Below are 27,615 nucleotides of genomic sequence, written 5' to 3' on the forward strand. Positions count from 1 at the left end.
TAATGTGTTAAACTTGCATTAGATAAGACAATGTACCACTGAACACAGGAGGGATTATTGCTGAAAATGGGTCTCTGAACACCTCTGTAGATATTCTATTAAAAATCATTCATGATTTGTGATCAGTGTTAATATTAAGCATTTATATGATTATTTACACTTTTGATTAATTGCTGTGATTCAATCTGAAACCAAATTTGAGTCTATTCAGAAAACAAGACATTTCTAATTCACCTCAGACCTTTGAGCTGTGGTCTACATTGTAATGATAGTGTATGGTTATTGATTAGAGCAGATGATATGAGACCATCAGGAGAGACTGTTAAAAAGTTATGAGCTGTCTTGATGCAGAGAAAGTGGAGTTTGTCATCCTTGAATGATGGGATTCAAGGATTGAATGATGCTCTGCCTCTGTGCTCAAGTTCAGACATAGGCTTTAAGCAACCATGAGCCACTGATACGCGTGATAGATTAATCAGCATGTATCAAGTGGGCTTGTTAAACAGCTCTGATAGGAGAAAGTCAATGAGCACGCAATAAAGTGGACTTGTTAGGGCCAGTTTACCACCAGCCTTGCTAAAGTTGAACTTCATTTGTATTTAAAGACAGACTTTAAAGAAAATTCTTATTTGAAACTGGTGATAAAATCCAGGTCAGATACAGTTACATACAAACATACAGTACACACTGCTGCTCAAAGGTTGGAGGTCAGTTAGAAAAGTCCCTGATTTTAATAAAAAAGTGGCTTTAATGTAATATCACATGAAGGTTATCAGTAATGTTTTCACAGCTTTAATCAAATCATTCATCATCCATAAGTTGTGATGGGAAAATGTCTGCAAGTGTGCAGGAGCCCATTTTTAGAGACAATCACTCCTGTGTTATAATGTTAATGGAAGTTTATCAGGTCAGATGACCAATAGATGATAAGAAATATACTCTTACTAATTATTAGAGTTGAAAAGTACTTTGCTAAGCAAAATTCAATGAGGTTAGGCTGCAACTTGAAACGTTTACATAAAAGGTTCAGTTGGTGATGCATGAAAGAAAAATAATTTTCTTCTACAAATCTATTGGAAAATTCTGATTGTAAGAAATGAAAAATATTCAAAGAGTGAAACTGTTAGAAAAGTGAAGGTTTTGTGCAGCTGGGTGTTGCAGCCCCTTTAGAGGAAAATGTAAACTTGGTTTAACGAGGTTAAAAACAGAAACTGGGATGATCCAGACACATTTATTGTTTCTTTAATCCCCACAATAGTTTGAGTTTGTGCTAAAATATCTTAAAAAGCTGTTTTGAGTGATAAGTTAGGCTTTTAATGTGTTAAACTTGCATTAGATAAGACAATGTACCACTGAACACAGGAGGGATTATTGCTGAAAATGGGTCTCTGAACACCTCTGTAGATATTCTATTAAAAATCATTCATGATTTGTGATCAGTGTTAATATTAAGCATTTATATGATTATTTACGCTTTTGATTAATTGCTGTGATTCAATCTGAAACCAAATTTGAGTCTATTCAGAAAACAAGACATTTCTAATTCACCTCAGACCTTTGAGCTGTGGTCTACATTGTAATGATAGTGTATGGTTATTGATTAGAGCAGATGATATGAGACCATCAGGAGAGACTGTTAAAAAGTTATGAGCTGTCTTGATGCAGAGAAAGTGGAGTTTGTCATCCTTGAATGATGGGATTCAAGGATTGAATGATGCTCTGCCTCTGTGCTCAAGTTCAGACATAGGCTTTAAGCAACCATGAGCCACTGATACGCGTGATAGATTAATCAGCATGTATCAAGTGGGCTTGTTAAACAGCTCTGATAGGAGAAAGTCAATGAGCACGCAATAAAGTGGACTTGTTAGGGCCAGTTTACCAGCAGCCTTGCTAAAGTTGAACTTCATTTGTATTTAAAGACAGACTTTAAAGAAAATTCTTATTTGAAACTGGTGATAAAATCCAGGTCAGATACAGTTACATACAAACATACAGTACACACTGCTGCTCAAAGGTTGGAGGTCAGTTAGAAAAGTCCCTGATTTTAATAAAAAATTGGCTTTAATGTAATATCACATGAAGGTTATCAGTAATGTTTTCACAGCTTTAATCAAATCATTCATCATCCATAAGTTGTGATGGAAAAATGTCTGCAAGCGTGCAGGAGCCCATTTTTAGAGACAATCACTCCTGTGTTATAATGTTAATGGAAGTTTATCAGGTCAGATGACCAATAGATGATAAGAAATATACTCTTACTAATTATTAGAGTTGAAAAGTACTTTGCTAAGCAAAATTTAATGAATTTAGTTTGGAACTTGAACTTTTAATATAAAAGTTTCAGTTGGTGATGTATTTAAGTTTCACACATTAGAAATCTGTGTTTATCTTTTTTTTTTGGTTTTATTCTGAGTTTAGTGTTTATTTGTGAGCATTCTTTTTATTTGTATGATTTTACTCTGTTTGTATCACATGTTTTAAGTCATTTATTTTTACATTGTTTTAATCCACTGTGGATTGGCTGGGCACGGGACAAATGAGCTGATAGTGATCACCTGCTGAGGCATGTGTGTGTCCAGTGGTGTCCTTTCAGCTGTTTAAAGGTCGTATTAAAAGGAAGCAAGCTGAGCACTGGAAGGAGAGAGGCCCTAGATTGGAAGAGGAACGCATGAAGGCCAGGTGGAAAAGAGGGAGCCGCTGTGTGATCGTGGGGGTGCGATGCCTCATCTGGAGAGCGGTCAGCGTGATGTGGTCACCCAGTCCCGACAGCAGGAACGGCGACAGTAGGAGACAACGTGTGATTGACATCAGGGCAGATGTATACCACTGCCTGCATTTGTGAGTAGTATCTCACTGTTGTTTACTGGGTGCAGCCGTGTTGGGAGAGGGTCGCCATGGCTATAAGCCAGGGCAGCTTCCGGGATGATGGTTCTGGCTCCTATTTGTTTTAACTTACAGGTGATGGCGTGAGGGGAGCCGCGGTGGTATCGAGCGACGGACTCCAATGCAGAATGCGAACTGGGCTGGGATGTGATGGGCCCAGTGGACGGATGAGACTGGGACAGGAGGCTCCTCGTCTGCCTGACACCAGGCTGGCGTGGACCCCGCTCAGCAAGAGGAATTTCTGTCCAGCTCAAGAACACGCAAGGAATATTCATCCTGGGTTGTGGAACTGGGTGGGATTTCTGTGCATGAAGAGAATTGTACTTTTACCAGTTTTAGAATAATCTTATCTAGTCTCAGTGGGAAGTTTAGCATATTGAGAAAAATGTTGTTGTGAATTGTGATTTAAATCAAATTGAACTGCATTCAATTAAAGCCAAATATAACTTGTAATCAAATCTATTCAAATGTAAAGTCATCTCACTCAATTTGGACAACTAGCACTAAAAAATACACTGACATCCTCTGTTTCCCAATTAGCAGATCAGAGGTTGCTGTTTTATTTGTCACTCAGTACTTGAATGGTTTTATCCTGTTTATAAATAAACATTTTAAAATGGCATTGCTTCATTGTATGATTAATTCTTTGTCTGCGTTAGTCCTTTAAATGTTGTTCCTCCATAATTATTCTAGAGTCTTTACAGTGCTCAGCGACTGCTGTGATTTGGTGCTACATACATAAACTTGAAGTGAATGAATCCACCTGTTCACAGGAGATCACAGGAAGATGACACCAAACATCAGATGTTATCGTGCGCCACGGTAAGGGTGGTTTCTTGGGATTAAAAGCACATAATAAACTACAGCAGAAGCTCACATAAAGCAGGAAATAAGCAGGCAGCACTTCATCTGCTAATGCACGTTTCCCACTTTTATTGTTGTCTCATTCACTAACAGTTCAATGGTGCAAGATTACCATACACAGAATTAGGATATCTGCATGACACATCTATGCTGTACAGCGAATGGATTATAATTATTACAAATACAGTAAACATATTTACATTTTAGTTCAAGCTCCATACAACATAGATATTTACAAAGTATGAAAATGAAACCGGTCTGACAAGTAATGTACAGCGTTAATGACGGGTTTTTTTCTCCTTTTCTTTTGGTGAACAAATCTGAAAGGGGGCGGGGTTAACTGATATTAATTGTCAGAGGGGGAAAATATCATGGCTAGTTTTGTTTGAAAGGCATCAGCGGAAAAACAAACACACACACAGAAAAAAGTGATGAGGTGAAGAAAGACACATTAAGTGTGCTGTTGTTTTAAATGTCACCAGCTACTTTGTATAGTCCTATATCTCTGATAGTAGAAAAAAATTTAAATGAGTTAAAATACACCTTTATTTTGATAGCATCCAGATGGATGCCTAGCATGACTAATGAGTAGATATCCCCCCCCCCCCCCCCCCCCCCCAAAAAAAAACAAAAAACCAACAGACTTCTAATTCACTCAAACCGCTTTCTAATAAAGAGGAAGCACTAATGTAACTCACCTCCTCAGTCGAGCTGCAGGGGGTTACATTTTAGGTCTCCTTCCCCCCCCCCCCCCTCTCTCTTACATTCAAACCCTCTCTTAGTTCACACTAGAACAGCCACACCATCATTTGGTTTAATATGAGTGGAACAACTAAACCGCACAGACTTTATTTGACCAGTTACTTGAACCTTTTATTAATATGTGCAAAGAGCTGCAAACTAATATATATACACTGCAAATACCTCTCCTTCCACGCATTTCATACGACACAGCAGGCAGACTGCTGGTTGGTTGACCAGAGTATTTTAATGTCTGTCATTAACACATCTCGAGAGGCATAGGCGCCAAAAAGTGAATCCGGAGCCAAATGTAGCAGCTGCAGCACGGCACACAGGGCAAATATTTTCATGGGGTAGTATCAGAAATAAGACCTTTGAATATGTAGTCCCTTTAACTTCTTTCCTTCTATTAAACCCTTTGAAAAACAGCTATCCAGTGTACTCCTGATATGAGCTCTTATCATTTGTTCCTGATGCTCAAATACAATCCTGGACTCAACATATGTAGCTGTGTCTCTGTCCTTGCTATAGATATGTGTTAATGTGCAAAATAAGGTTAAAAAAATTAAGAAATAAATGTGAGTTAGAGCAAGCTAGAGGAGCAGAGAGGAATGTGTTAAATGAGGGTTAACTACCACAACAGACCGCATGTACAAATCAAGTTCTCCCTCTAGTTCGTTTTCATCCTCCTAGTCCTCCTCCTCATCTCCTTGTAACCCTGTTTTTACTCTTGGGATGAAAAAGCAAAAAGGGGCCCGAATCTACTCCTGCAGGAACAATCGGTCTTTTTTTTTTTTTTAAACTGCTGAGATATGAAGCGATCCTCGCTTGTTTGTCTCTAGTTAGTCTGCAGTTTTTATGTTAACAAGAATGCATGAGTATTTTACTGACTCACTAACTGACACTGGCACTATCGGGGGTTTAGAGGCGGCGTATGTACACAGATTGAGGAGGATCTAAGTATGACGTGGATGACAGTGGAAATCGGGCGTGGCCCTCCTGTCAAATTTCATTCCCACTTTGAGTTTTTGTTTCAAAGATGGTTCAGCCTGATGCAAATCTCACTGCGAGAAGAAAAATACCCTATAAATCTATTAGCAGCTATAGTTTAGGCAGCAGAGCATAAACTAACACGTCACTTGGAGAGATCTGTAGATTTTTCCTTCATGGTTTCAAATGTAAGCTGGCTGATTTGGTTCATTTTTGATTGTATAGGAATTTCTTTTATTTATGTATTAATCACATTATTTTATTGTATAATGCCTTGGTGCCACTGGATTTTAACATGTCTGACACCCATACTGTAAGACAAATGGTGGGGGTGTAGTAAGGAAGTTGGGGGAAGCAGACCACTCCACAAGGGAGTGTGAACCTTAAGGTGTGAAACAGCTGTGTACTGCCTTTTGTTCCTGGAGAAGGTATTTAACTGAGAGCCATGTTAGGCTCAGTGAGACTCTGCTGACCCTGCCCCGCGGTCATGTAGGCTCTCCACAAGCTTGGTTTTCTGTTCTTTGTGTGTTTGGATTATAAAATGTTAGCTACCGCTCACCGCTCGTCTGCAGGCTTTATTTAAATGGAAAACTTCCACAACATGTTTTTTGTTTTAAACTGAGCAAACCTGGTCTTCTCCCGAGGACTGCTGCAGGTATCATGCGAGCATGTTAATTTAATAAAAAACCAACAACAAAAAAAAAAACCCAAAATAGAATGAAACTCATTTCAGGAGACAAATAACATTGATAGCGACATTTTTTTGTACAGATGACTGGCAAACGGAAAGTTTCTACAGAGTTGTGCACACACAAGTAGACTACTACAACATGCTACTTAGTTAGGGGAGTTTGGGAATGACAACGAAGCGGAAAAAAATTAGACCCAAACATTGTCATCTAAACGAAAACACAAAAAGCTGAGGGGAGGGAATAGAGAGGAGGAAAGCTAAGTTGGCAGCAGGATTGCTGGAGGGAAGCGGGGAGGCAAAAGTTCTGTGCAACTTAAACGTTTTAGTCGCATGAAAAGAGACTTAAGCCACAAGTCGACTTACAAGAGAAAACTGTCAAGAATCACAATGATTAATAAGTTTTAACACTTGGTATTTTCGGTTTGAAGGCTTTTCAGAAAGATAGAAGCGGTGGTTTTCCCGCGTACCGCTCCGCCCGCTCAGTTCTTCGTCAGGCCGCTGCGCCACCTCGCCAGCTTAGATCTGCGGGGAGAGTTTTACGTTGTGAGGAGAAGGGAATGTTTTTGAAGGGTGCAGAAGCTGCACGTTTGACTGTGGTGTGAGGAGCGTGTGTGTGTACCTTATCGTTCCTGCTAGCTGAGGATTAAAAGCATACAGCCAGTCGTTCATGTCTTTCTCGTTGTTGGCCTGCAGGAGGATGCCTCGATGTTTTGTGCACACTGCAAATGTGTTGGGCACTGAAAAGAAAACATCCCATTATATTCATGTTCATTCAAATGATAAATCCCAGTCCATTTGCAATTTCATCAATCAATGTGTCCAAAACTGGCCAACGTGCATCAAAACAATTTGAATAAATTCTCATTAAAGACAAGCGTGTTACATCCAGCCTTTCTCTATCCTGCCTCAAACCGTACCTTAAGCATGGCCTGCTGGTCTTCGCTGTATTCCACCTGTGCTGCGGAGAGGTTGAGGACGCCTCGCTCCACGGGGTCCTTGTCACCAAAGACCTACAACATCATCTTGCAGCAGATGGAGTCACTGTGCATCGTTCAACCATTCGGCGCACTTTACACAAGGAGATGCTGTATGCGAGAGTGATGCAGAGGAAGCCTTTTCTCCGCCCACAGCACAAACAGAGCTGCTTGAGGTATGCTAAAGCACATTTGGACAAGCCAGCTTCATTCTGGAATAAGGTGCTGTGAAACGAAATGAAACGAAAATTGAGTTATTTGGGCATAACAAGGGGCGTTATGCATGGAGGAAAAAGAACACAGCATTCCAAGAAAAACACCTGCTACCTACAGTAAAATATGGTGGTGGTTCCATCATGCTGTGGGGCTGTGTGGCCAGTGAAGTGACTGGGAATCTTGTCAAAGTCGAGGGACACATGGATTCCACTCAGTATCAGCAGATTCTGGAGACCAATGTCCAGGAATCAGTGACAAAGCTGAAGCTGCGCCGGGGCTGGATCTTTCAACAGGACAACGACCCAAAACACTGCTCAAAATCCACTAAGGCATTCATGCAGAGGAACAAGTACAACGTTCTGGAATGGCCATCTCAGTCCCCAGACCTGAAAATTATTGGAAATCTGTGGTGTGAGTTAAAGAGAGCTGTCCATGCTCGGAAGCCATCAAACCTGAATGAACTAGAGATGTTTTGTAAAGAGGAAAGGTCCAAAATACCTCCAACCACAATCCAGACTCTCATTGGAACCTACAGGAAGCGTTTAGAGGCTGTAATTTCTGCAAAAGGCGGATCTACTAAATATTGATTTCATTTCTTTTTTTATGGTGCCCAAATTTATGCACCATCGCCAAGATCTTTCCGTTTACACAGACCCTCAAGACCCTCTGTGAACACAGCAAAATGCCTTCGCATTATTTCTTTTAATCAAGTCTTATCTGATCATTTGAGGAAGAAAGAAAACACAAGCGTCCCCAGTCTGTTTATAGTAAAACCAGAAACGATAAATTAACAGTTCACTTTAATCATGCATTAACAATTCGTTGGCCGCTTAGAACAACATTTAAAAAACAAAAAGCCCATAGCTCAGAGTATAAATCCCTTTGAGGCAATAATAATTTTAGGTTACTTTACAAAAGTAAAAAGAAAAAAAAAGGTACATTTTAAAATCCTTTGTTTATGGACAGAATTCTTCCTGTTGGACACAAGAAGCAGACTCCAAAAATACTTTGAGACTCTGCAGAAGTCTGATTAGGCTGCTGTTCATGCAACTGGCTCACTGTGGTGTGATAATAGTGTGTTTCTCAAAGCATAGGGTGTAACAAAGAAATGGATGCCTCCTGATGGGAACAGTGAAGATGGTTTGGAAGTCCTAAAACCTCTTCCTTTGTAATGGGCAGCAGTTGGTGACTCCTCTTGTTACAGGCCAGTTATACCACAGACAATCCAGTTAAAATTCTCACAAAATTTCTCACAATTGAGAAAGTTTCTTATTTCCTTCTGACTTTCCCATCTTACTCTTGTTTTTATTTTTTAAGTACATTTCCTGAAAAGTCCACCATTTCTATGATCAGAGATGTGAGCCTGATCTCACAGGTTAGGGTTCGGTAAATGAACAGTCATACCATTTATTTTTTTCATTCACAACATACTAGATATTATTCTTTGGTTCACAAGGTGGACCAGCTCTACCAAGTTATCTATCACTGTACTATGCAATTAACAGCATTAACCCTTCAATGCCTGTAACAAAAAACTGAACGTCCTTCACATGATCCAAAGTGGGGCCTTCAAACAGTCCAGCACCTGGAATTGTTTGTGTACTTAATAATATATTGCTGAGCTTCTCTAAGTTACAGTAGCTTGTGTTAGGATGTGTACACAAAGACATAAACGTTCAATGATAAAAACACACAGTAGAATAAAACTGTAAAAAGTCATCAGTTGATGCAGTTTAAGGACACTTGTTCTTCTGTGCAGTCTCACCTGGAGCTCACGTTTCTAGTTCATGCCATCATGACCAAAGATTCTTCAATTAATAGTTTAAAGATGTCCATGAATGCACTGCTAACTGCTCTTCAACCCTATAAAAATCAACATGCATTTTGAATAAGAAACACTTTTACAAAACCAAAAGCTTCACTGTGTTTAGTGATTTATCTGTCTAAAAAAACAGGTTCACTTTGTAACTGGGAGAGCGGCTCGGTGGCGCTGAATTATATTTCCAATAGAAACACAATTTCATATATTGTAGTAACAACAGACTGCCACTAGATGGGACCCTAGGCCTACTTTACCATGCTGTTCCAGTAAAAAAGTGACAGAGCCTAGAAAGAGTGACAGTGACACTTTTTATGAACTCATCTGTAATGTGTCACCTTTTCTATAGAATGAAGAAGTGCTTCCCTTCTTTTAAAGTAAATACAGGCTTACAAAGATCCTGTAAACATGTTTCTGAAATAATCCTAAACACAATCATTAAATCAAAAATGCAAGAAACAATTTATTTAATCACTGTTCTTAACTTAATTCCTTAACCTATTACAAAAATAAACAAAGACTTTTCTGCTGTCTCACCCTGTCAGTGTTCATGCTGTTGCAAGAACAGGTGGGATTAATAAGGTATTCTGATTCTGATTGTTTCAGGATGACCTGCCATTATCCAATGACACATCTGCTTACCTGTATCTTTACCTCGTTTCTCCTCCTCTTCTTTTCTATTTTTTCTAAACTGAGCACCTGATGGCTTTGAACGTTTCTTGTCCATCTTCCATTTGTTTTAATTTTGCACTCCAGTATGAACACCCATCCCCCAACCTTCACATTCCGTGGCAGCGTGCTCAGTGCTTGCTCAGATTTGAAGTTTAATTTTTGCTGTAGAAAGAAGTTTTCTTCCCACGCAGAGTGTACAGCGGATGCTAATGTTTTTGTCACTTTTTACGGACTGAAACTTAAAGTTATGTTAGTACTTCCACGCTTTAAATCCTAAATCCTACTCTCTCCCGCACTCCATATTATCCACACACTTCTGTTGCTGCCACGGAAGTCACATGTGCTTACATCATTGTAATGAGATACTCTCACAAACAAAATCACGGCGGTTTGGTAACGCAGTAACTAGCACAGAATGTGCCAAGTGGAAAGTAACAGTAGTCTAATTACTTTTTTTGCAATAGTAATCATTTACAGCACATGTGTCAAAGTCAAGGCCCGCGGGCCACATCCGGCCCGGCGTACATTTATATCCGGCCCGCGAGATCATTTTATATAGAATTATTATTATTGTTATGCATGGCCCGGCGTTATGAGGCGCTAATAACACACAAACTACAGATCCCATTATGCAGCGCTGCAGCCTCCTTGCCAAACGCTAGGCTAACTGGGAACATTCCCCTGTCAATTAAGTCAAACTTCTGTTACCTAGCCCCTCACAATGGCGAAGAGAAAAGTTGATTCTGAAAACAGAGCCTTTCAGCACCGGCGGCGGGAGGCTGAATATATGTTTACAGACATTGCTGGTAAACCCGTATCTTATTTGTGGAGCTAATGTGGCTGTAATTAAGGAATTTAATTTAAGACGGCAGTACGAGTCAACATAAGCTGAAAAACCGAAATGCAGAGCAGAAGCTACAGAGGGTAGAAGAGCTAAAGAAGAATCTGACATTTCAGCAGATTATTTTCACCAGAGCAAAATCTCAAAGTGAAGCTGTTGTGAAAGCAAGTTTTATTGTAGCAGAGGAGACAGCCAAATCAGCCCGGTACCACTCTGAAGAGCTGCATGATGAAGGTGTGGGACATCTTGTGTCCAGACAAAACGCAGATTTTGGCAAATGTGAGGCTGAGCAGAAATATGATTGCTGATCGGGTTTGTGAGATGGCCACTGATTTAAAAACGCAGTTGTGTGAAAGAAGCAGAAACTTCATTGCATACTCTCTTGCTGTGGATGAAAGTACAGACATGATGGACATTGCACAGCTGACCATCTTCATCCGTGGAGTGTAAATATTGGAAATTAAATCAATGCACGGGACAATGACAGGAAAAGACATTTTTTAAAACGTATGTCAAAGTGTAACCGACATGAAACTGCCCTGGGACAAACTTGTTGGACTTACAACAGATGGAGCGCCGGTGTTGTGCGGTGAAAAAAGCGGACTAGTCAGCAGGATGCGAGTAAAGATGCAGGAGGAGAACTGTACCGGTGAGTTAACAGCATATCACTGCATCATACACCAGGAAAGGCTGTGTGGTAAAATCCTAAAAATGGAGCATGTAATGATCACCGTAACGCAAACCGTAAATTTTATCTGAGCTAAAAGTTTAAGTCACCGTCAATTTCAGACTTTTATGTGGGAAATAGATTCAGAGTTTGCCGACATTCCTTATCATACAGGGGTCCGTTGGCTGAGTTGGGATAAAAATTCTCAATAGAGTTTTTGAGCTCAGCAAGGAAATCTGTCAGTTCATGGACATGGCCTGTATGATGCGGTGAAGGCATTTCAAGTGAAGCTGTCACAAATGCACCAGTGCAACTTGCCTCACTTTCGCTGTTGCCAAGTAATATTGAACCAAGTCAGCGGACTTTGCTGAACTGCACCTGTGCAGATTCAGATGGAGCTTGTTGGACTTACAACAGATGGAGCGCTGGTGTTGTGCAGGATGTAGGATCTAGTAAAGTAAAGATGCAGGAGGAGAACTGTACCGGTGAGTTAACAGCATATCACTGCATCACACACCAGGAAACACTGTGTGGTAAAATCAAGTAATGTTGAACAAAGTCGGCGCATTTTGCTCTGTCTACATGGGCTCGAACCTTGTGTTTGCTTTCATTTATTTTTTTCTGGGGTTTTGGCAGCATGTTCATATTTCCAACTTGCATATTTTTGACAGGATATATTTTTATGGAGAGCAAAATATTTAAAGTTAAAGTTTATTTTTTTAAGTTTATTTATTCTGGAATAATATTCCTGTATGTTTTTATTCATATTTATGTTTAAAAAACATTGTTTTAGTGTGTTCAAAAAATGTTTATCTTGTTTGGCCCGAGACCTAAAGTGTGCCTTGAGTTTTGGCCCCCTATGCAATTGAGTTTGACACCCCTGATTTACAGTATTCGTTACTTGAAAAAAGTTATCGGATTATATAAAACAGATCTTACTACAAGGCTGACCCACTCCGTCAAACACACATACACTATAATGTGAAAACTATTTGCCTTCACACCCATGTGAACTTGAGTGACATCCCATTCTTAATCCATAAGGTTTAATATGATGTTGGCCCACCGTTTGCAGCTATAATAGTTTCAACTCTTTAGTGAAGGCTTTCCACAGGTTTAGGAGTGTCTTCTTCCAGACACACATTTGTGAGGTCAGGCACTGATGTTAGATAAGAAGGCCTGGCTCACAGTCTCCACTCTAATCCATCCTAACGGTGTTCGATAAGGACTCTGTGCAGGCCAGTCAAGTTCTTCCACACAAAACTCGCTCATCCATGTCTTTAATCCACCATTCTCCTTGCAACCACCAAACCCAGATTTGTCTATCAGACTACCAAACAGAGAAGCGTGAATTGTCTCTTCAGAGAACACATCTCCACTGCTCTGGTGTGCAGTGGCAGCATGCTTTACACCACTACAGCCAGCACTTTGCATTGTGCAAATGTTTGGAGACACAGTCTGCTTGCCTAGGTGCTTGATTTTTTACACCTGTCACCATGAAAGTGATTGAAACACCTGAATTCAATAATCTGGATGGGTGAGTGAATAATTTTGGCAATATAGTGTACATATATAGCATTTCTCTATGCACACAGTTACATATATTCAGGCTCTGATGGATGAATAAGGAACAACTTGGAGTTGAGCAATCAATCCACTGTCCTTCCAATTGGTTGATGACCCACTCCTCCACCTGAGCAAAGCGATCTTTTTCATTACTATTATTTTACTTGTTGCCAAATTAATGCAGTATTTACACATTGACATGCTCTTGTGTGATTTGTTATTTATTTAGCAGGCTTGTTAAAATTAAGTTAGCACAAAAACACATCTGCAAACATTTTCAGTTTATAAATATTTATTTAAAAATAAATATTTTATCTTAATTGATAAAAGTCACTCTGTGATATTTCCGATTATTTGTGACTCAAATTATTTTGCTCTACATTATGTCTGATATGAAACAAAGAAATTGTAAAGCTACAGTAAGAAGTAAAAAAACATATTTGTGAGTCTGAAGTTTAAAGTGTGTGAAATTATCACTGTTTGTTCAGCTTTGTACATATAAATGCATTTGTAAAATAATTTTATGTGTGATTGATTCAATTTGAATTTGTGTGTGGTTTCAAACATGCATTTGTGAAATTACTCACAAACATTTGTATATCTCAGTTTAGGCTTATGTGTTATATATCATAATATATTGTATGCATTTATCAACCTTTTAAGAAGAATTTATCTCCATATTCGTTCATAAATTTGTTTCTTGATTTATTTATTAACATTTTATAATTCTTGGTGAGCTTGGTGATCATGGGCTTCCTGTCAAGAGGCTTTTAAACTCCTACAGTGTCTTCAGCTCAGTCTTCACCTTCTCTGACAGGTCAGCTCCAACTTTCTGACTGTAGTAAGTTCTCAGCTCTATGGGCACGTTGAACATCCACCTTTAGTGTTAATGGCGCCATCTCGTGGCAGCCAGCCAACAATGTCATTTTGTTGCCATTCTGCAGGAAATGTGCCCAATCAGTATTAAATGGATTTTTTAAAAAGTATTTTTATTCATCTTTAGGCATCAAAAGATGAATAAAAATACTTAAGAAAAAAAAATCCAGATTGAGGTGCTGTAAGTGCTGGCTGAGCATGCACCTGTTGCTCGTTCCATTAGACCAGACATGGTAAGAGCTGCTGTTCTTTCTCCATCATTGTCAGAGTTCTGGAGTTCAGTGTTCAAGAGACTGAGCAGGTTACTGGGAGAGGTATTTTATCCCAGGTGTACCCATAAACAAAAGTTCCATGGAGATGATCAGATGGACCACTTGGACAGTGAGTGAGATTGCCTAATTTGACTATTTGGACGTAAGGGGATGGAGACAAGACAAAAGACATGCTGTGGAAGAAAGTGTGAACTAGTTTTTCGGCATTGGTCTGAGACAGGATGTTTCTATTTTTGAACATATTGCACAAATAGAAGAAAGAAGTTTTACATGTAGCCTACATTTAATATATGTGTAGAAAGACATAATCTGGTCAAAAACGCCTCAAAGATTCCTCACTGTATTACTGGAGGCTAAAGTCATGAAATCCAGAGTGAGCGTCTGGTTAGATACCTGGCTTCATGGAGAGACAAAAAAATAAAAACTAATTCACAAGCAACCCCAGGTCAAAAATATACATAAGAAATAAACTATACATATAAGTTATGATATATTATATATAAATGGTCCACTGGTTAATTACATGAGCACATAGAGGCATGGACCTCACACCACAAGCTTGCTCCAAACCTATAATGAAATTCTTTATTATTCAAACAGACATAATGTTCAAAGCACCAAAGTTTTAGCCTGCTATTACAACTGTCACGTGATGTTAAACAGAAGCTTTAGCTCAGCTCTGCAGAGCAGGTCATAATCATGAAGCAGTTCAAGTTTTAGGATTAAGCTGCTCTTCATACTTTTGACCACCAGATGTCACCAAAGAGGACACCGTTAGACTCCCTATGGTGTGAAAACGTGTTGCTTCCCTAATTCCTGGTTTTTGTTTTGGTTTTTTTTTGTTTTTTGTATGTTTGTCACACTTACATGTTTCAGATCTTTTTCTTTTTTTTTTAGAATTCTGAAAAAAAAGACGTGCCCACTTTTTGTTTTTTTTTCTTCCAGGGACCCTAACCCTCTTACATACTAAATGGAGGTGTTTATGATTAAGGGGAAAAGAATCCAAACCTACATGGCTGTGTGTGAATAGGTGATTGCCCCCTAAACCTAATAACTGGTCGGGGCACTCTTAGCAGCAACAACTGCAATCAGGCATTTGCGATGACTGGCAATGAGCTTTTTACACCTCTGTTGAGGAATTTTGGCCCACACATCTTTGGAGAATTGCTGTAATTCAGCAACATTGGAGGGTTTTCGATATGAACTGTTTTTAAAGTCATGCCACAGCATCTGATTCAGGTACAGGTTAAGACTTTGACTAGGCTGATCCAAAGTCAGCATTTTGTTTTACTTAAGCCATTCAGAGGTGGACTTGCTGATGTGTTTTGGATCTTGTTCCTGCTGCAGAACCCAAGTGCGCTTTAGGTTGAGGTCTCAAACAAATGGCTGAACATTGTCATTCAGCATTTTTTAGTAGACGGCAGAGTTCCCTTACCATCCGACTACCACCACCATATTTTACTGGAAGGGGACTAAGGTAAGTAAAAGCACTACTAATGTTAAGCCTCAGCTGAATTGTATGTTTTACCAGTGGCTGTCAAGCAGTAAGGAAAGCATTTTGAGGAAGCCAGTGTGTTTCAGGCTGATGAAATAGCATTTTTAAAATACCACAGTGATACACTCTCATCAACATCTTCATGTATTACTAAACCACTTCATTTTTTGTAGAGCGTGTGTCTGTGTAGCAGACAGTGAGCAAGAATATGTGACAGAGAATGAGGAATACAGAGCAGAGGAAATGAAGGTTACCCTGAGGCTGATGGGAAGGAGAAATGACTTAAATTTGAATTATTAATATTTATTCATGTGCTGTTGAATCATCACAGAGTGGGGCAGAAGAGCTGATTCTTTGTTTTGTGTTTCTACAAGTAATATGTGTCTCTACTGAACTCTTGTACAGTTGTCTGTATACAGATTAAGAAGCCTTTTCTCATTATGTGACTCTGTGTTTCCTGAGTCTACTTCAGGACGTCCTTCTAGTAGAACATGTCTTCCTGTCCCAGCATCACTGCACTCAACTTAAATAGCTCACCCAGAGTCCTGATCTCAATCATACAAAGTGATTATGGACTACATTATGTTATATGTTAATATGTAAGAGATGATGGCTGAAATTTGGTTTGGTGTCAGCAGCTTCACCTGGTTCAAGAAGAGCAGAGATGGAGCTGTGAAAGTATCTGAAGGAGAGATTTACTGCTTCAATGTAACATTATTGTGTGACCACTAATGATCTGGGTCCTTACACATCAGTAGAGATTGATGTGACTGTTAAAGGTAAAGTTAGCATTAATTATTTTACTGAGTTCAATCTTTTCATGACTTACCTCTTTTCTTTGTAGTATGCCTTGCATGATAATGGAGACAGTGTTTTGTCTAAATGTTTATGTTTTAAGAAGTTTTAGGCTCAAACTTCTTTGACCTTTGTTGCATTACAGGTGAACTCTGAGATATTATTTGGTGTCCTTCATATACTGAGGACATTAGCAGTCTTAATGCTTGTGAGCATGTCTTTGAATTGTGAGACAAAGGTTTCTCTGAAACTTTCATTTTCATCTACAGGTTAACTTGTCTGCAATAAATCAAAAAAGGAAGTTTTTTTTTTTATTTATTTATTTCAGATGGTTCAGATCAAGACGCTCCAACAAACCAGAGACAGAAAACTGATAGAAGAGCAGAGTCACACCATAACACATCAAGTAAGGACAGTGTGCCTTAAAATAGCGCTTTATTTACTGCAGAAAAGTTTTTTTCATTTTAACACTTTTAGTACATTCTAATTAAAATAATAATTTCTTGATTTCATTCAAGGAATATTTAACAGCAGAGGATTTCTTCCAATATTATTGGCCATAACTGAAAACTAGTTTGTCAGCTAAAATTTAATTTAATTTTGAATAAATGTATTATTTCCTCTTGTCTTTTGTTTAACTGTGTTAAGGAAACACCAAATATTCAAAAAGCAATTTGTCTTCTGGTTCTAATTGTCAAGTAACCTTTGAGTGGAAATATTTTGAGTGATATTTTGTGTTCACTCAGTATACAGCTGTGCTTTGTAATGAGGGGCAGAAATCTATGTTTTGCTAGCTGCTTTTAATATAGATGAAGTTAAAAATGATGGTGAAACAGAGCAGGTTGAGTTTGTCAGAAAATAATATCATGAGCAGAAGAAGAAATAAACTAAGCTCAACCTCAGTATCATTCTCAACCGAGATTCCTCCTGCAACAGTTTAGCCTATCAAATCTACCTGTCAGGTACTAACCACATCTATGTGACTGCTTAGCAGCTGAACCCTTTATCTTTAGCCATGCATTTAGAAAAATAATCTAAACATGGGAGAAAAAGAAAACAAACCTTGCAGCTTGTTTCATGAGTCAGTGCTCAAACACTTTTGATGAACAGTCTTCAAAACAACCAGCAGCACACTCGTCTGTGCTGTAGAAAAAGAAGTGCTTGTACAGCAGTTGAAGAGAGGAGGGAGCAGATAGGAGCTTTCTATCACGTGTTGCTGCTCCACACACATGACCAGTGACATTTACCAGAATGAACTATTCTTTATGATCTCATCTCAAAGCTGAAAGATTTTCATTAGTATTTCCTACTTTGATTATCAAACATAAGCCAACTTCCAAATTTGGACTGCAGTAGCCACTTGCCTTCCTAAATATTATTGCGGGATGTATTGAGTTCAGTGCTGCATTGAAGAGTAGGCCTGCCCTCTCTTTGTCTGTCTGTGAATGTGCATGTGTGTCAGCTGGGTGTCATTGTTAATGTGACTGAGTATGTTTCTGTATTTTAAACATGCTGATTGGTCAGCTGTGTGTGTGATTATGTAACCACGATGTGAGTCAATATGAAGTTCTGTTAATGTTATTATTAGTGCTTGTAGAATTACCCTCTGAGGATGTATAATGCTTTCATGATTAAACCATGGTGCACATAGGAAAGTAAAATAGTAATGGCCTAAAGTGTGATACTTCAGAGGAGCCACAGTGTTACAGACAAATAATCCTGGTGGCGATCCTTCATGATCAGATTGCCCTGGCTTGTGTTAGCCAGCAACTTCCCAATCAGGGCATGCCTCCAGTAACAGTCCCCAGCTTAAACCACTAATGCTACACAAGACTACCTAACTCAAAAATCTGAGTGTCCGTGTCAGATGATGGGGTACAGGAACACTTATGAGGAGTGGGCTACAGGAAGAAAATACACACGAGGTCAAGGAAAAATAACTTAGGGTTCCAGTGGGCCCTTTGAGCCTTTCAGTGTTAACATATGGACGTTTAACTTCATACTTTCTATCTGTGTATTGTGCACAGTTAGTGTGTAGTTTCTCATGTTTAGTGTCTAATTGTGGCACTGAAAGAGCCACTCGAGACATGATGAAAGTTAAATAAATTCCAGTATCTGCATTTGGTTGAATGTCTTGACTGAAGCATGAAGTAAAGGAAGAAATATTTACTACACTGTGGAAGTTGGTCAACAGGTTTCTTCAACCTGTGTGTGTACAAAGCTGTAGACACACAGCTTTCTGCAATACAATTTCTTCATTTGGCCTCTTTATTACTTCTTTTTGCGTGATGTTTGCGTTAAGATTGTTTTCTCTTAAGCATCTAAAATTGATTTATGTCAAAGTAACACACACATGGATGCAAGGACCCAGCAGCACATTGCACTGTGAGATCAGGGATCAGTGTTATTTACTTCATGCATCTATGGTTTTAATGCTGTGTCTACTTGAGATATTGATAAATTCAGGTAAACTATAAATTAATCACAAACACAGTTAAAATCAGAACATCTAAGGGCAGACAGATGAGGGGTACAGCATCTGAAAAACTGGAGTGCATGATGGGAACATCACAGGTCTGTTTGCTTCGACATTACAACATCTAAACAGAGAAGTGTTTCACTCACTTTGCTTCTGATGAAATCACACGTTGACTTTTATTTTGTCGTCTCTCTGCTGTAGCAGTCTGATCATTTGGTAAGAAAACACATTTGCAGTTTTGTTTGTTTATATCAGACTGTGATATTGTGTTTCTATTTTTAATAACACATTACTTTCATGTATTTTTTTTTTCATATTTTTCCAGGTGATGAGTTTTGTGACAGTCCAGTTTGTGAACATCATGACAGGCATCATGTTACTGAGTCTCCTCTTTATTCCAAGTGAGCTGTCTCATTTCAGTCATTTACAGTCAGTTAACTTTATATTGAAGAGGACAGGAGAAAAAAATCAAGAGATTTCAACATTTTAATGATAAACTCTGTTTTTTTTGTTTTTTTTTCCAGAGCCTTCGACTGCTTGTCCTGAGTATTCAGACCTCTTCATCACTGCACCAACAGAGGTGGAAGCTCTGAGTGGATCATGTTTACAAATCCCATGTAACTTTAGTGCTGCTGGACCAGTAAACTTTGACAGCAGAAGAGCTGTCTTTGGAGTGTGGATTAAAAATCACTCCAATGTTAATAAATTTCCAAATAATGAGATCTTCAACAGCAGTGGGACAGTTAACATCTATCCAATGAAGATTACAGGACACCTGAAGGAGAAAAACTGCACCACTCTGTTTTTCAATTTAACCACAACTTATACAAACACATACTACTTCAGAATTATGAACTGGCCGTTCAGAGCAACAGCTGCTTGTGATCCCCTTAAAATAAAAATTAAAGGTAAGATACATTTCTTTTCATCAGTCGATGCAATTTTTATTGAGACAAAAATAAAAAGTTAAATGCAGCCTTGTTCTAACCAACAAAAAACAATTCTGTCAAATATAACAAAAACATGTTTCTGTAATTGTTTTGTATTTAGATGATCTTTTGTGTTCTTTATTGTGAACAATAAAAGGATTTAGTCAAAAATAAAAAAGGTTTTCATTTCTGCATAATTGTTGTTTAGTAAAGTTTGTAAACACATACGAAACACAACCTGACTGCACAATGTTAACACACACGGACATATGGACTATAGTCTGTATTGTGCAAATGCCAAGACTCCATCAAAACTGCAAGAAACAGAAAGAGAAAAATAAACTCTAAAAGACATGAAACTGTGCAACAAAGTAAATAAGTAGTTGACGATATTTAGAGGATAGATGACATAAACATATTGTAAAAAATAACATAAAATATATTCCTTGAATGCAGCAAAAGTCCCACAATACTCTCTGTGTCTTGACTGAATTTCCTGTATTATCACAACACTAATTCCAGAGCTCAAACATGTCTGCTACTTTCTGCAAATAATATAATCTGAATACATTTTACATTTGTTTTCGATTGTACAGTAGAAACATGTATGAGGACTTTCAAACACCTACACTGATCTCTGTCTGTATTTGCTGTATTTCTCTATTATCGATTTACAAGTACGTTTGTGATGCGAAACCACAGATTCTCCTTGGAGGCCCAATATTACAATCTCAGGTGATCTGAAGGAGAAGGAGTCTGTCACTATAACCTGCTCAGCTCTCACTCCCTGTCCACACTCCCCTCCTCAACTCACCTGGAATCTCCACCAAGACTCTCACAACAAAACAGAGGAAAACACAGATGGAAGCTTTACAACTAAAATCCAGCAGAACATCACTCTGTCAGACACACATGATGGAAAGAAGATCAGCTGCTCTGCCAGATATCCTGTGAACCAAGGAAAAGACACCAAGACAGCAGAGACAGAAGAGACTCTCAGTGTTTCATGTAAGACAATCAGAGTTTATTGTTGGACTTTGTCAACATATCATCATTTATGGGACTTCATCTTTTACTCCAGATGCTCCCAAAAACACCTCAGCATCCATCAGTCCATCAGGTTTGGTATCAACAGGCAGCTGGGTGAAGCTGACCTGCTCCAGCAGAGCCAAACCTCCAGTCAGCAGCTTCACCTGGTTCAAGAAGAGCAGAGATGGAGCTGTGAAAGTATCTGAAGGAGAGATTTACAGCTTCAATGTAACAGATGGAGGAGTTTATTACTGTGTGGCCACTAATGATCTGGGTAATCAGACATCAGCAGAGATTAACGTGACTGTTGGAGGTAAAGGTAAACTACACCAATGATGTGGCAAATTAAATAAGATCTTTTTCAAGAACCTTATTCTTTTCATATTTTTCTATCAGGACATCAGAATAATGGTTCTTTACCACTGAGTCCACTTCTTGGAGGCATCCTTGGGTTGATCTTACTGATCTGTTTGATTATCTTTGCTTCGTAAGTATCTCACATCAAAACAGAAATCATGATCAGCTACTTTCACTGATATTTTAGCTACATATTAAAAATGTCCTTTTCCTTTCAGGCTTAACTTTACTCACAAAAATATTTAACAAACAAGTGACTATAGTTGATGTGTCTACTTTTTACAGCAAGGCTCTCAGGTTGTTAAAGTACCAAACTCAGCAAGAGACTCAGGTAGGAAAATACAAAGTTTGTTTAGTCTGTTCACTTTAAATTCTCTGAAAATAGCAATAAGAATGGCTTGAAATGCAGCCACAAAACCTCCTGGTTTATTTCATAGAGTCAAACAAGTGAAGAGCTGGTTGTTGAAGAGCCGACAAGTAAAACAGAACGAGGGGAAGAAAACATCCATTATGGAGAGATCAACTTCTCTGTGCTGGGATATGAAGCATCCTTTGTCTCAGTGCAGGACAGAGGACAGCAGCAGGATACGGTGTACGCACAGGTGAATGTCAACAAGCAAGAAAACAGCTTAACACAGAGAGCTCATGGCCAAGAGGAACTCTACGCTGAGGTGAAGAAAAAATGAGAACAGCTGTGTTAAGACATTACATTACCAAAGTCCATTAACAAAGAAATACAGAAATCAATGAAGTAAACCCAGCAAACCACTTCCTGCACATTTGGGAGGGGGGTTCTGTTTTCCCTTTAAACTTCATTTAGCTGTTTTCATATCTGTCTCACTAGTGGAATAAAGTTTTTCTAAGATTTCTGGAAACATCACTGGATCAGAAACATCACCAGCATGATGTTGAGAGTTCACCTGTGAAGTGATAATCTGACCAGCTCTCATTAAGGTTGCCAGTCAGTTACTTCCAGATCACCTCACTTCATTAGGAATCTCCCTCTAATCAAATATGACTGTTTGACTACGCCCAACGTTTCATGGAACAGAGAAAGTTTCTGGTGGATTTTAATCCAACACATATTGCTTCATGCTCTGTTGTAAAGCTTACAAAACAATATTGCAATTCATACAGTGTCTCCCTAATCTCTGGCTGCAACATCTAAAAGGAAGGCAGACTCCACATGAAAATATAACTTGATTTACAAAAAACTCTTAAGAATTAGAAAGTGTAAACTTCAAATATTTGCAGATTTTGTTTTAGTCTGATGCTCAGCCCTTATTTATGAGCATATACCACTGCCCAGTCCACAAAACACTGAACCCTACAAATACTCCTCCGAGTGTTATGATCCAGATAGCACATAAAGTGGCCCTTCTGGCCTTGAGCACACCACAAATGTTAAAACAGGTCAATATTGACCCAGCAGTTCAGTTTCTGCTGCACACTTACATTGATCACATTGAAGAATAAGTGCCATTACTTTTCTGTATATCAGACTACATGCATATCTTATCTTTAAATGTATGAGCTGCATGTCTAACCAGCATATCCCTAAATCTGTATGGCATAATATAAAAAAAACACTGTGAGACACAGCATAAACTACTGTAAGCTTTCTGATAGCTCTTATTAGTGCCTGTTTGTTCCTCCAAGTATTGTTGTGGATGCTTTGTCTGATGATGAGCTCAGTGAAATGTGTTCTTGTTTTTTCATGTTAGTGTGGAGTGATGGAACACTAAACATTCAAATGGTGATTTAGAGTTTTGTCTTTTGGTATTTATTGTCGAGTGAAATTTAACCAATAATGTGTCTGTTGTTAAGAACTACTGTGATGTCACTTTTTGGATTTGAGTGCTGTTTTCAGGCTCTGCTTCACTTCTTTCTTCATCCTTTGAGGAGAAACCACGAAACTGAAATAAATTATAGTCATATTTCAGACTGTTGATGTTAAATAAACTGTATTTTAATGAGTTATTTTTGGTCAGATTCTTATGAACTCTGGACAACTTTGGGTGAATCAGTTCTATCATCTACTGACTTCAAGAATGTGGTGTGAATGAGACACGGCGAGTCCACGGGTGGAGGTTTTGAGCCATCTTATTTACCGCGGCTGCAGCTCACAAGCTACCAGCCGCAAGTACTTCACACCACAACAACAGCTCTCTACTCTCTCTATTTCTTGTCTTATGGTTTTTCTGGTTTTTCAATATTGTTCTTATAAATAAATTGACTTTACATGACTTTGTTATAAAATGTCTTATATTTTAAAAATGGTGTTTCAGTGATTTGGTTTACTTTGGAGGACCCTGAATTTTTCAGTGGTGCCAAACATTTTATACATGCTGTTGTGCAACACATGCTGAAAAACTCCAGCCTTGATTCTTCTGCTTTTTAAACTTTAGCCCTGTGTCAAAGCAACCTTTCTTGTTTAGCTCCTGGAAAAAATGCCTAAACCAAAATCTAAATCCTTCTTTGATGAAGATGCAATCCTGAAAGTGTTACAGTCTGCGTATAAAACTCACCACAACACTGTGTTTACCACAACACTATTAAGGGAATTTAATGATATTCTTTCAGCAACTGATTTTGGAAACTGTGTGCTTTGACACTTAGGACCATGAGATCCTCATTTCTGTGTCAGCAATGATGGTTTTATCTCTACCTCTGCTGCCCTCCCCCAGTGGGGACCAAAAGGCTTCATTCTTGGACCTCTCCTTTTCTCCTTTCACTTGCTGCCACTTGACACTATTTTCTCAAAACATATTTCTTTTCATTGTTTGGCAGACAACTGTCAAGTTTATTTTGCACTAAAGTACTCTGGTATATGCTCTGTCCAGCCTCTCCTTGACTCCTGTAGTGACATCAGGAGGTAGATGGCACATAGAAGCCATGTTGTTAGACCCAGTTTCAACAGCAGAAAACCTTGCATCAACCTTCTCTTTCATTTCTTTTCTTCTCCATTGCTCACCTACAACTTGTGCAAAACTCATTTTATCTGTTTGAACTGCTGGATCTGTATGTCTAGACCTGATGCTTTTGCTTATTCCAAAGACAACCGAACTCAGATGTGCTACAGTTTTTGCAGTTCAGTTTTTCTGAAATTGTCACGGTTCTGGGTCCGTTGGACCCAGTATTTTGAGTTGTTATGTTTTAGTGTGTTTTTGCATTTTGGATTCTTTTCTTATGATTATGAATCTATGTTTTGCTTATTCTTTAGGGATTAGTTCGTAGGGTTTGTGTTCTCATGTTTACTGCAGGTTGAGTTCAGTTTCATGTGTCATGTTCTGTCTGTCTCTCTGTGTTGAGTCCGTGTCTTTGAGTAGTGTTTCATGTTTCCTGTTTTACTGTGAAAGTCTTTGTCTTATGTTAGTGTGTGCTGCTTTGTTCCCCCTGTCTCGTTAGTCCTGATCTCTCCCAGCTGTGTCTCCCTCCTGTTGCCCATTCCCTCATTACTACCCTGTGTATATAAGCCCTGTGTTTTCCCATGCTCGGTGTCGCGTCGTCCCCTCAGAACTATGCCTGTGTGTTTCAGTTGTCAGCATCGTTGTTCAGTTCATGTTCTTGTGTATCACCAGCAATAAAGCTAAGGTTTTCAGTTTAACTCAGTCTCAGAGTCCTGCGTTTGGATCCTCACCTCCGCCTGCCCGCACACAGAGCCCTGACAGAAATGCTGTTTTACTTTTACTCCAGATGTAATGGGACACGCACCTTCCAAAAAGTCTCGTCGGTCCACAGAGTTTTTTCCCAAAAGTTTTGAGCATCAACATGATGTTTTCTGGCAAAACAGAGATGAGCCTTCATGTTCTTTTAGCTCAGCAGTGGTTTTTATTCTGGAACTCTGCCATACAGGCCATCTTTGCCCAGTCTCCTTCTTATAGTGGAGTCATGAACTCTGCCCTTAATAAATGCAAGTGAGGCCTGCACTTCTTTGGATGTTTTTCTGTTTTTGTTTTTTTTGTGACCTCTTGGATGAGTCACTGCTGCGCTCTTGGGGTAATATTAATCAGCTTCACATTCACCACTTCTCCATGTTTTCACCATTTGTGGACAATGGCTCACTGTGATTTGCTGGATTCCCACAGCTTCAGAAATGTCTTTATACCAGACTTTATTTTCCAGATTCAAAGATCTCATTGACTTTGTTTCTTATGAGTTCCTGAATTTCCTTGGATGGTGGATGATCTGTGGCTCTTTTGGTCTACTCCACTTTGTCAGGCAGGTCCTATTTAAGTGATTTCTTCATTGAGAACAGGTGTGGCAGTAATCAGGCCTGGGTGTGGCTACATAATGACACACAATAACTTTTATAGACAGGGGTTCACATAAGTGGTCCGCAGGTATGCATGGGCTGTCAAAATAAAAGACGAGCACCAAATAAGAAGTTGCAACACGCGTTTGCACACATATAAAAGGCACTGTTTTTGTCCGCTAGAGTGGGATTTTCACAGCATATTCTGCACCATGTCTCTGTGCGTTCATCATTTGTTTGAAGCCAGCTCACCTCCTGCAACCACTTTTCGGAGAATATGCGCTTCTTTTGTGGTTCGGACTCCTTCTGACATTTCTTTGGAGGTGGAGGAACACCAAAGTAATTGCTTACAGGAGCTTGCTTCTTCGACATCTTTAAGAGTTCTAAACAAATGTCTGTCCTCCTCCAGAAAATCTTATGTACTCAAACGCGCGTTGCAACTTCTTATCTGGTGCGCGTCTTTTATTTTGACAGCCCATGGGCACCTGCGGACCACTTATGTGCACCCCTGTTTATAAAGCAGTGATTAGAAAAAAAAAAGATTAAAATGAATAAATGCATTTAATTAAATAATTATCTTAGGTACGGAGCACACAGCAAAAACATCATGATAGTTTTTTTTAAAGAATTGATTATTGAATTTTCTTTGTAGATGAATCATTGAGTTCTTATAACAAAGGAAACAAGTTCTTTTATCCAGTAAGACTAGAGTCTGCCGCTGTGTAAGCAGCTCTGTGAAGCTGAGTATTTAAAGCTGCAAAATATGCTCACATGTGTGGAGATATCATCTGAATTTCAGGAGCGGGACCACTCCTCCTTCACGCCCCCTCTGGCCTCAGGCTATAAAAGCCCCCCTTCTCCAATACCCGCTGTTCTCATTTTCATGCCCCCCCCCCCCCTTTTTTCTTTCCTCTCTTCTCTTCTCCTGTCCTCTCCTCTCTTCCTTTCCTCCCTTTATTTCTCGTTAGTACAGGGGGTTCTGCCCGGCCCGAGAGCCGTCGCCAGTCCCCTTCAAGGCCTTCCCCAAACCACAGCACTAATCACACTCCCTCATCCCTCATTGCTCATCATTACCAAGGGAGTGGTCCCTGCTAGTGAAATGATTCCCAAACACTTATGTTAACACAAAGCATAGACATAAAAAATTCATAATATTTACTTTTTAAGTTAGCTAACAAAGAAACAGAAAAATGTGTGACATTTACTTATAGCAGGCTTAAAATAATTGCTATCTGTAACTAATAAATTCAGGTGTGAAGAATCAGCCACCTGCTTTTGCTGCATCACAGCCAAACTGTACTTACTGTGGTGTAACTCAGACGTTTCTCACAATATGTGATTATGATTTTGGTGCTGGTGATGAAAGAAAATACATTTAAATTGATGGTCTTGGCCATGTGGCTCAACTGATAAATGACTCATTAAATAAAAGCAGAAACATTTAAACACATTGAGGAAGTTTGTCAACGGGAAGCTGAAGGCACAGTCTGTGCAAACTGACTGCAGGCACAGAAGGTTCTGCAAGAAGATTGCTTAATCATTTGGTCTGCCATTATTTCTATTAGTGGCTCTTAGAATACCTGCATCAGAACCCAACAGAACACTGGACTGTAACAAGATGATGAGTGTTATTCACTTATTAAACATCTATAACTCTGACTTAAATACTACAGCTGTGGATGTTGAGAGCCACTTGAACTCCGAAAACTACCAAAAGTAATGAACTAAGCTCAGAAAATATTTCTATGTGACAGATTTATGTGTTTTTTTAAAAATTGAATCAAATTTAAGGCAAGTGTTTACTTTAACTCTTGTGTTGTTTCATATTGATCTTCTATTGATCGTTCTACCAGAAGAGCAGAATAGTGGCTCCTTCCCATTGTGGTCACTTCTTGGAGGAATCCTCGGGATGATGTCACTCTCCTTGATCATCTTTGTTTGGTAAATATTACATCACATTAGAAAACATGATCAGTTACTGTCACTGACATGTTACCTGCATGTTAAATTATCTGTTTACTTACACATATATTTAACCTCAAACACAGGATAGTTAAGTCATGTTTAACGGCCTCTTATGTCTTCCAAGTGCTTAAAGTTAAAGCATCAAACTCAACAACAGACTCTAAGGAAATACTAAACTTCTCTGTAATTTACTGAACTGTTCAGAAGGTTATTTACTGTAGTACCTCCACCAGCTGCTT

At 38.9% G+C, this 27,615-nt stretch overlaps 2 protein-coding genes across 2 annotated transcripts in view; one reads left to right on the plus strand and one right to left on the minus strand.

The window, feature by feature from the left end:
- The window catches only part of LOC134634170 (vascular cell adhesion protein 1-like), a 383,264-nt gene that overhangs the window by 217,817 nt on the left and 137,832 nt on the right, over nucleotides 1-27,615 (minus strand). The gene's annotated exons all lie outside the window — the stretch shown is intronic.
- The window catches only part of LOC134634166 (vascular cell adhesion protein 1-like), a 44,504-nt gene that overhangs the window by 7,937 nt on the left and 8,952 nt on the right, over nucleotides 1-27,615 (plus strand). Inside the window, exon 3 of the mRNA XM_065471692.1 lies at nucleotides 20,852-21,112. Within this exon, the coding sequence (XP_065327764.1) occupies nucleotides 20,852-21,112 (261 nt within the window). The remainder of the gene's footprint in view (nucleotides 1-20,851; nucleotides 21,113-27,615) is intronic.

The sequence above is a fragment of the Pelmatolapia mariae genome, linkage group LG9 (genome assembly GCF_036321145.2).
Source record: "Pelmatolapia mariae isolate MD_Pm_ZW linkage group LG9, Pm_UMD_F_2, whole genome shotgun sequence".
Lineage (NCBI taxonomy): Eukaryota > Metazoa > Chordata > Actinopteri > Cichliformes > Cichlidae > Pelmatolapia > Pelmatolapia mariae.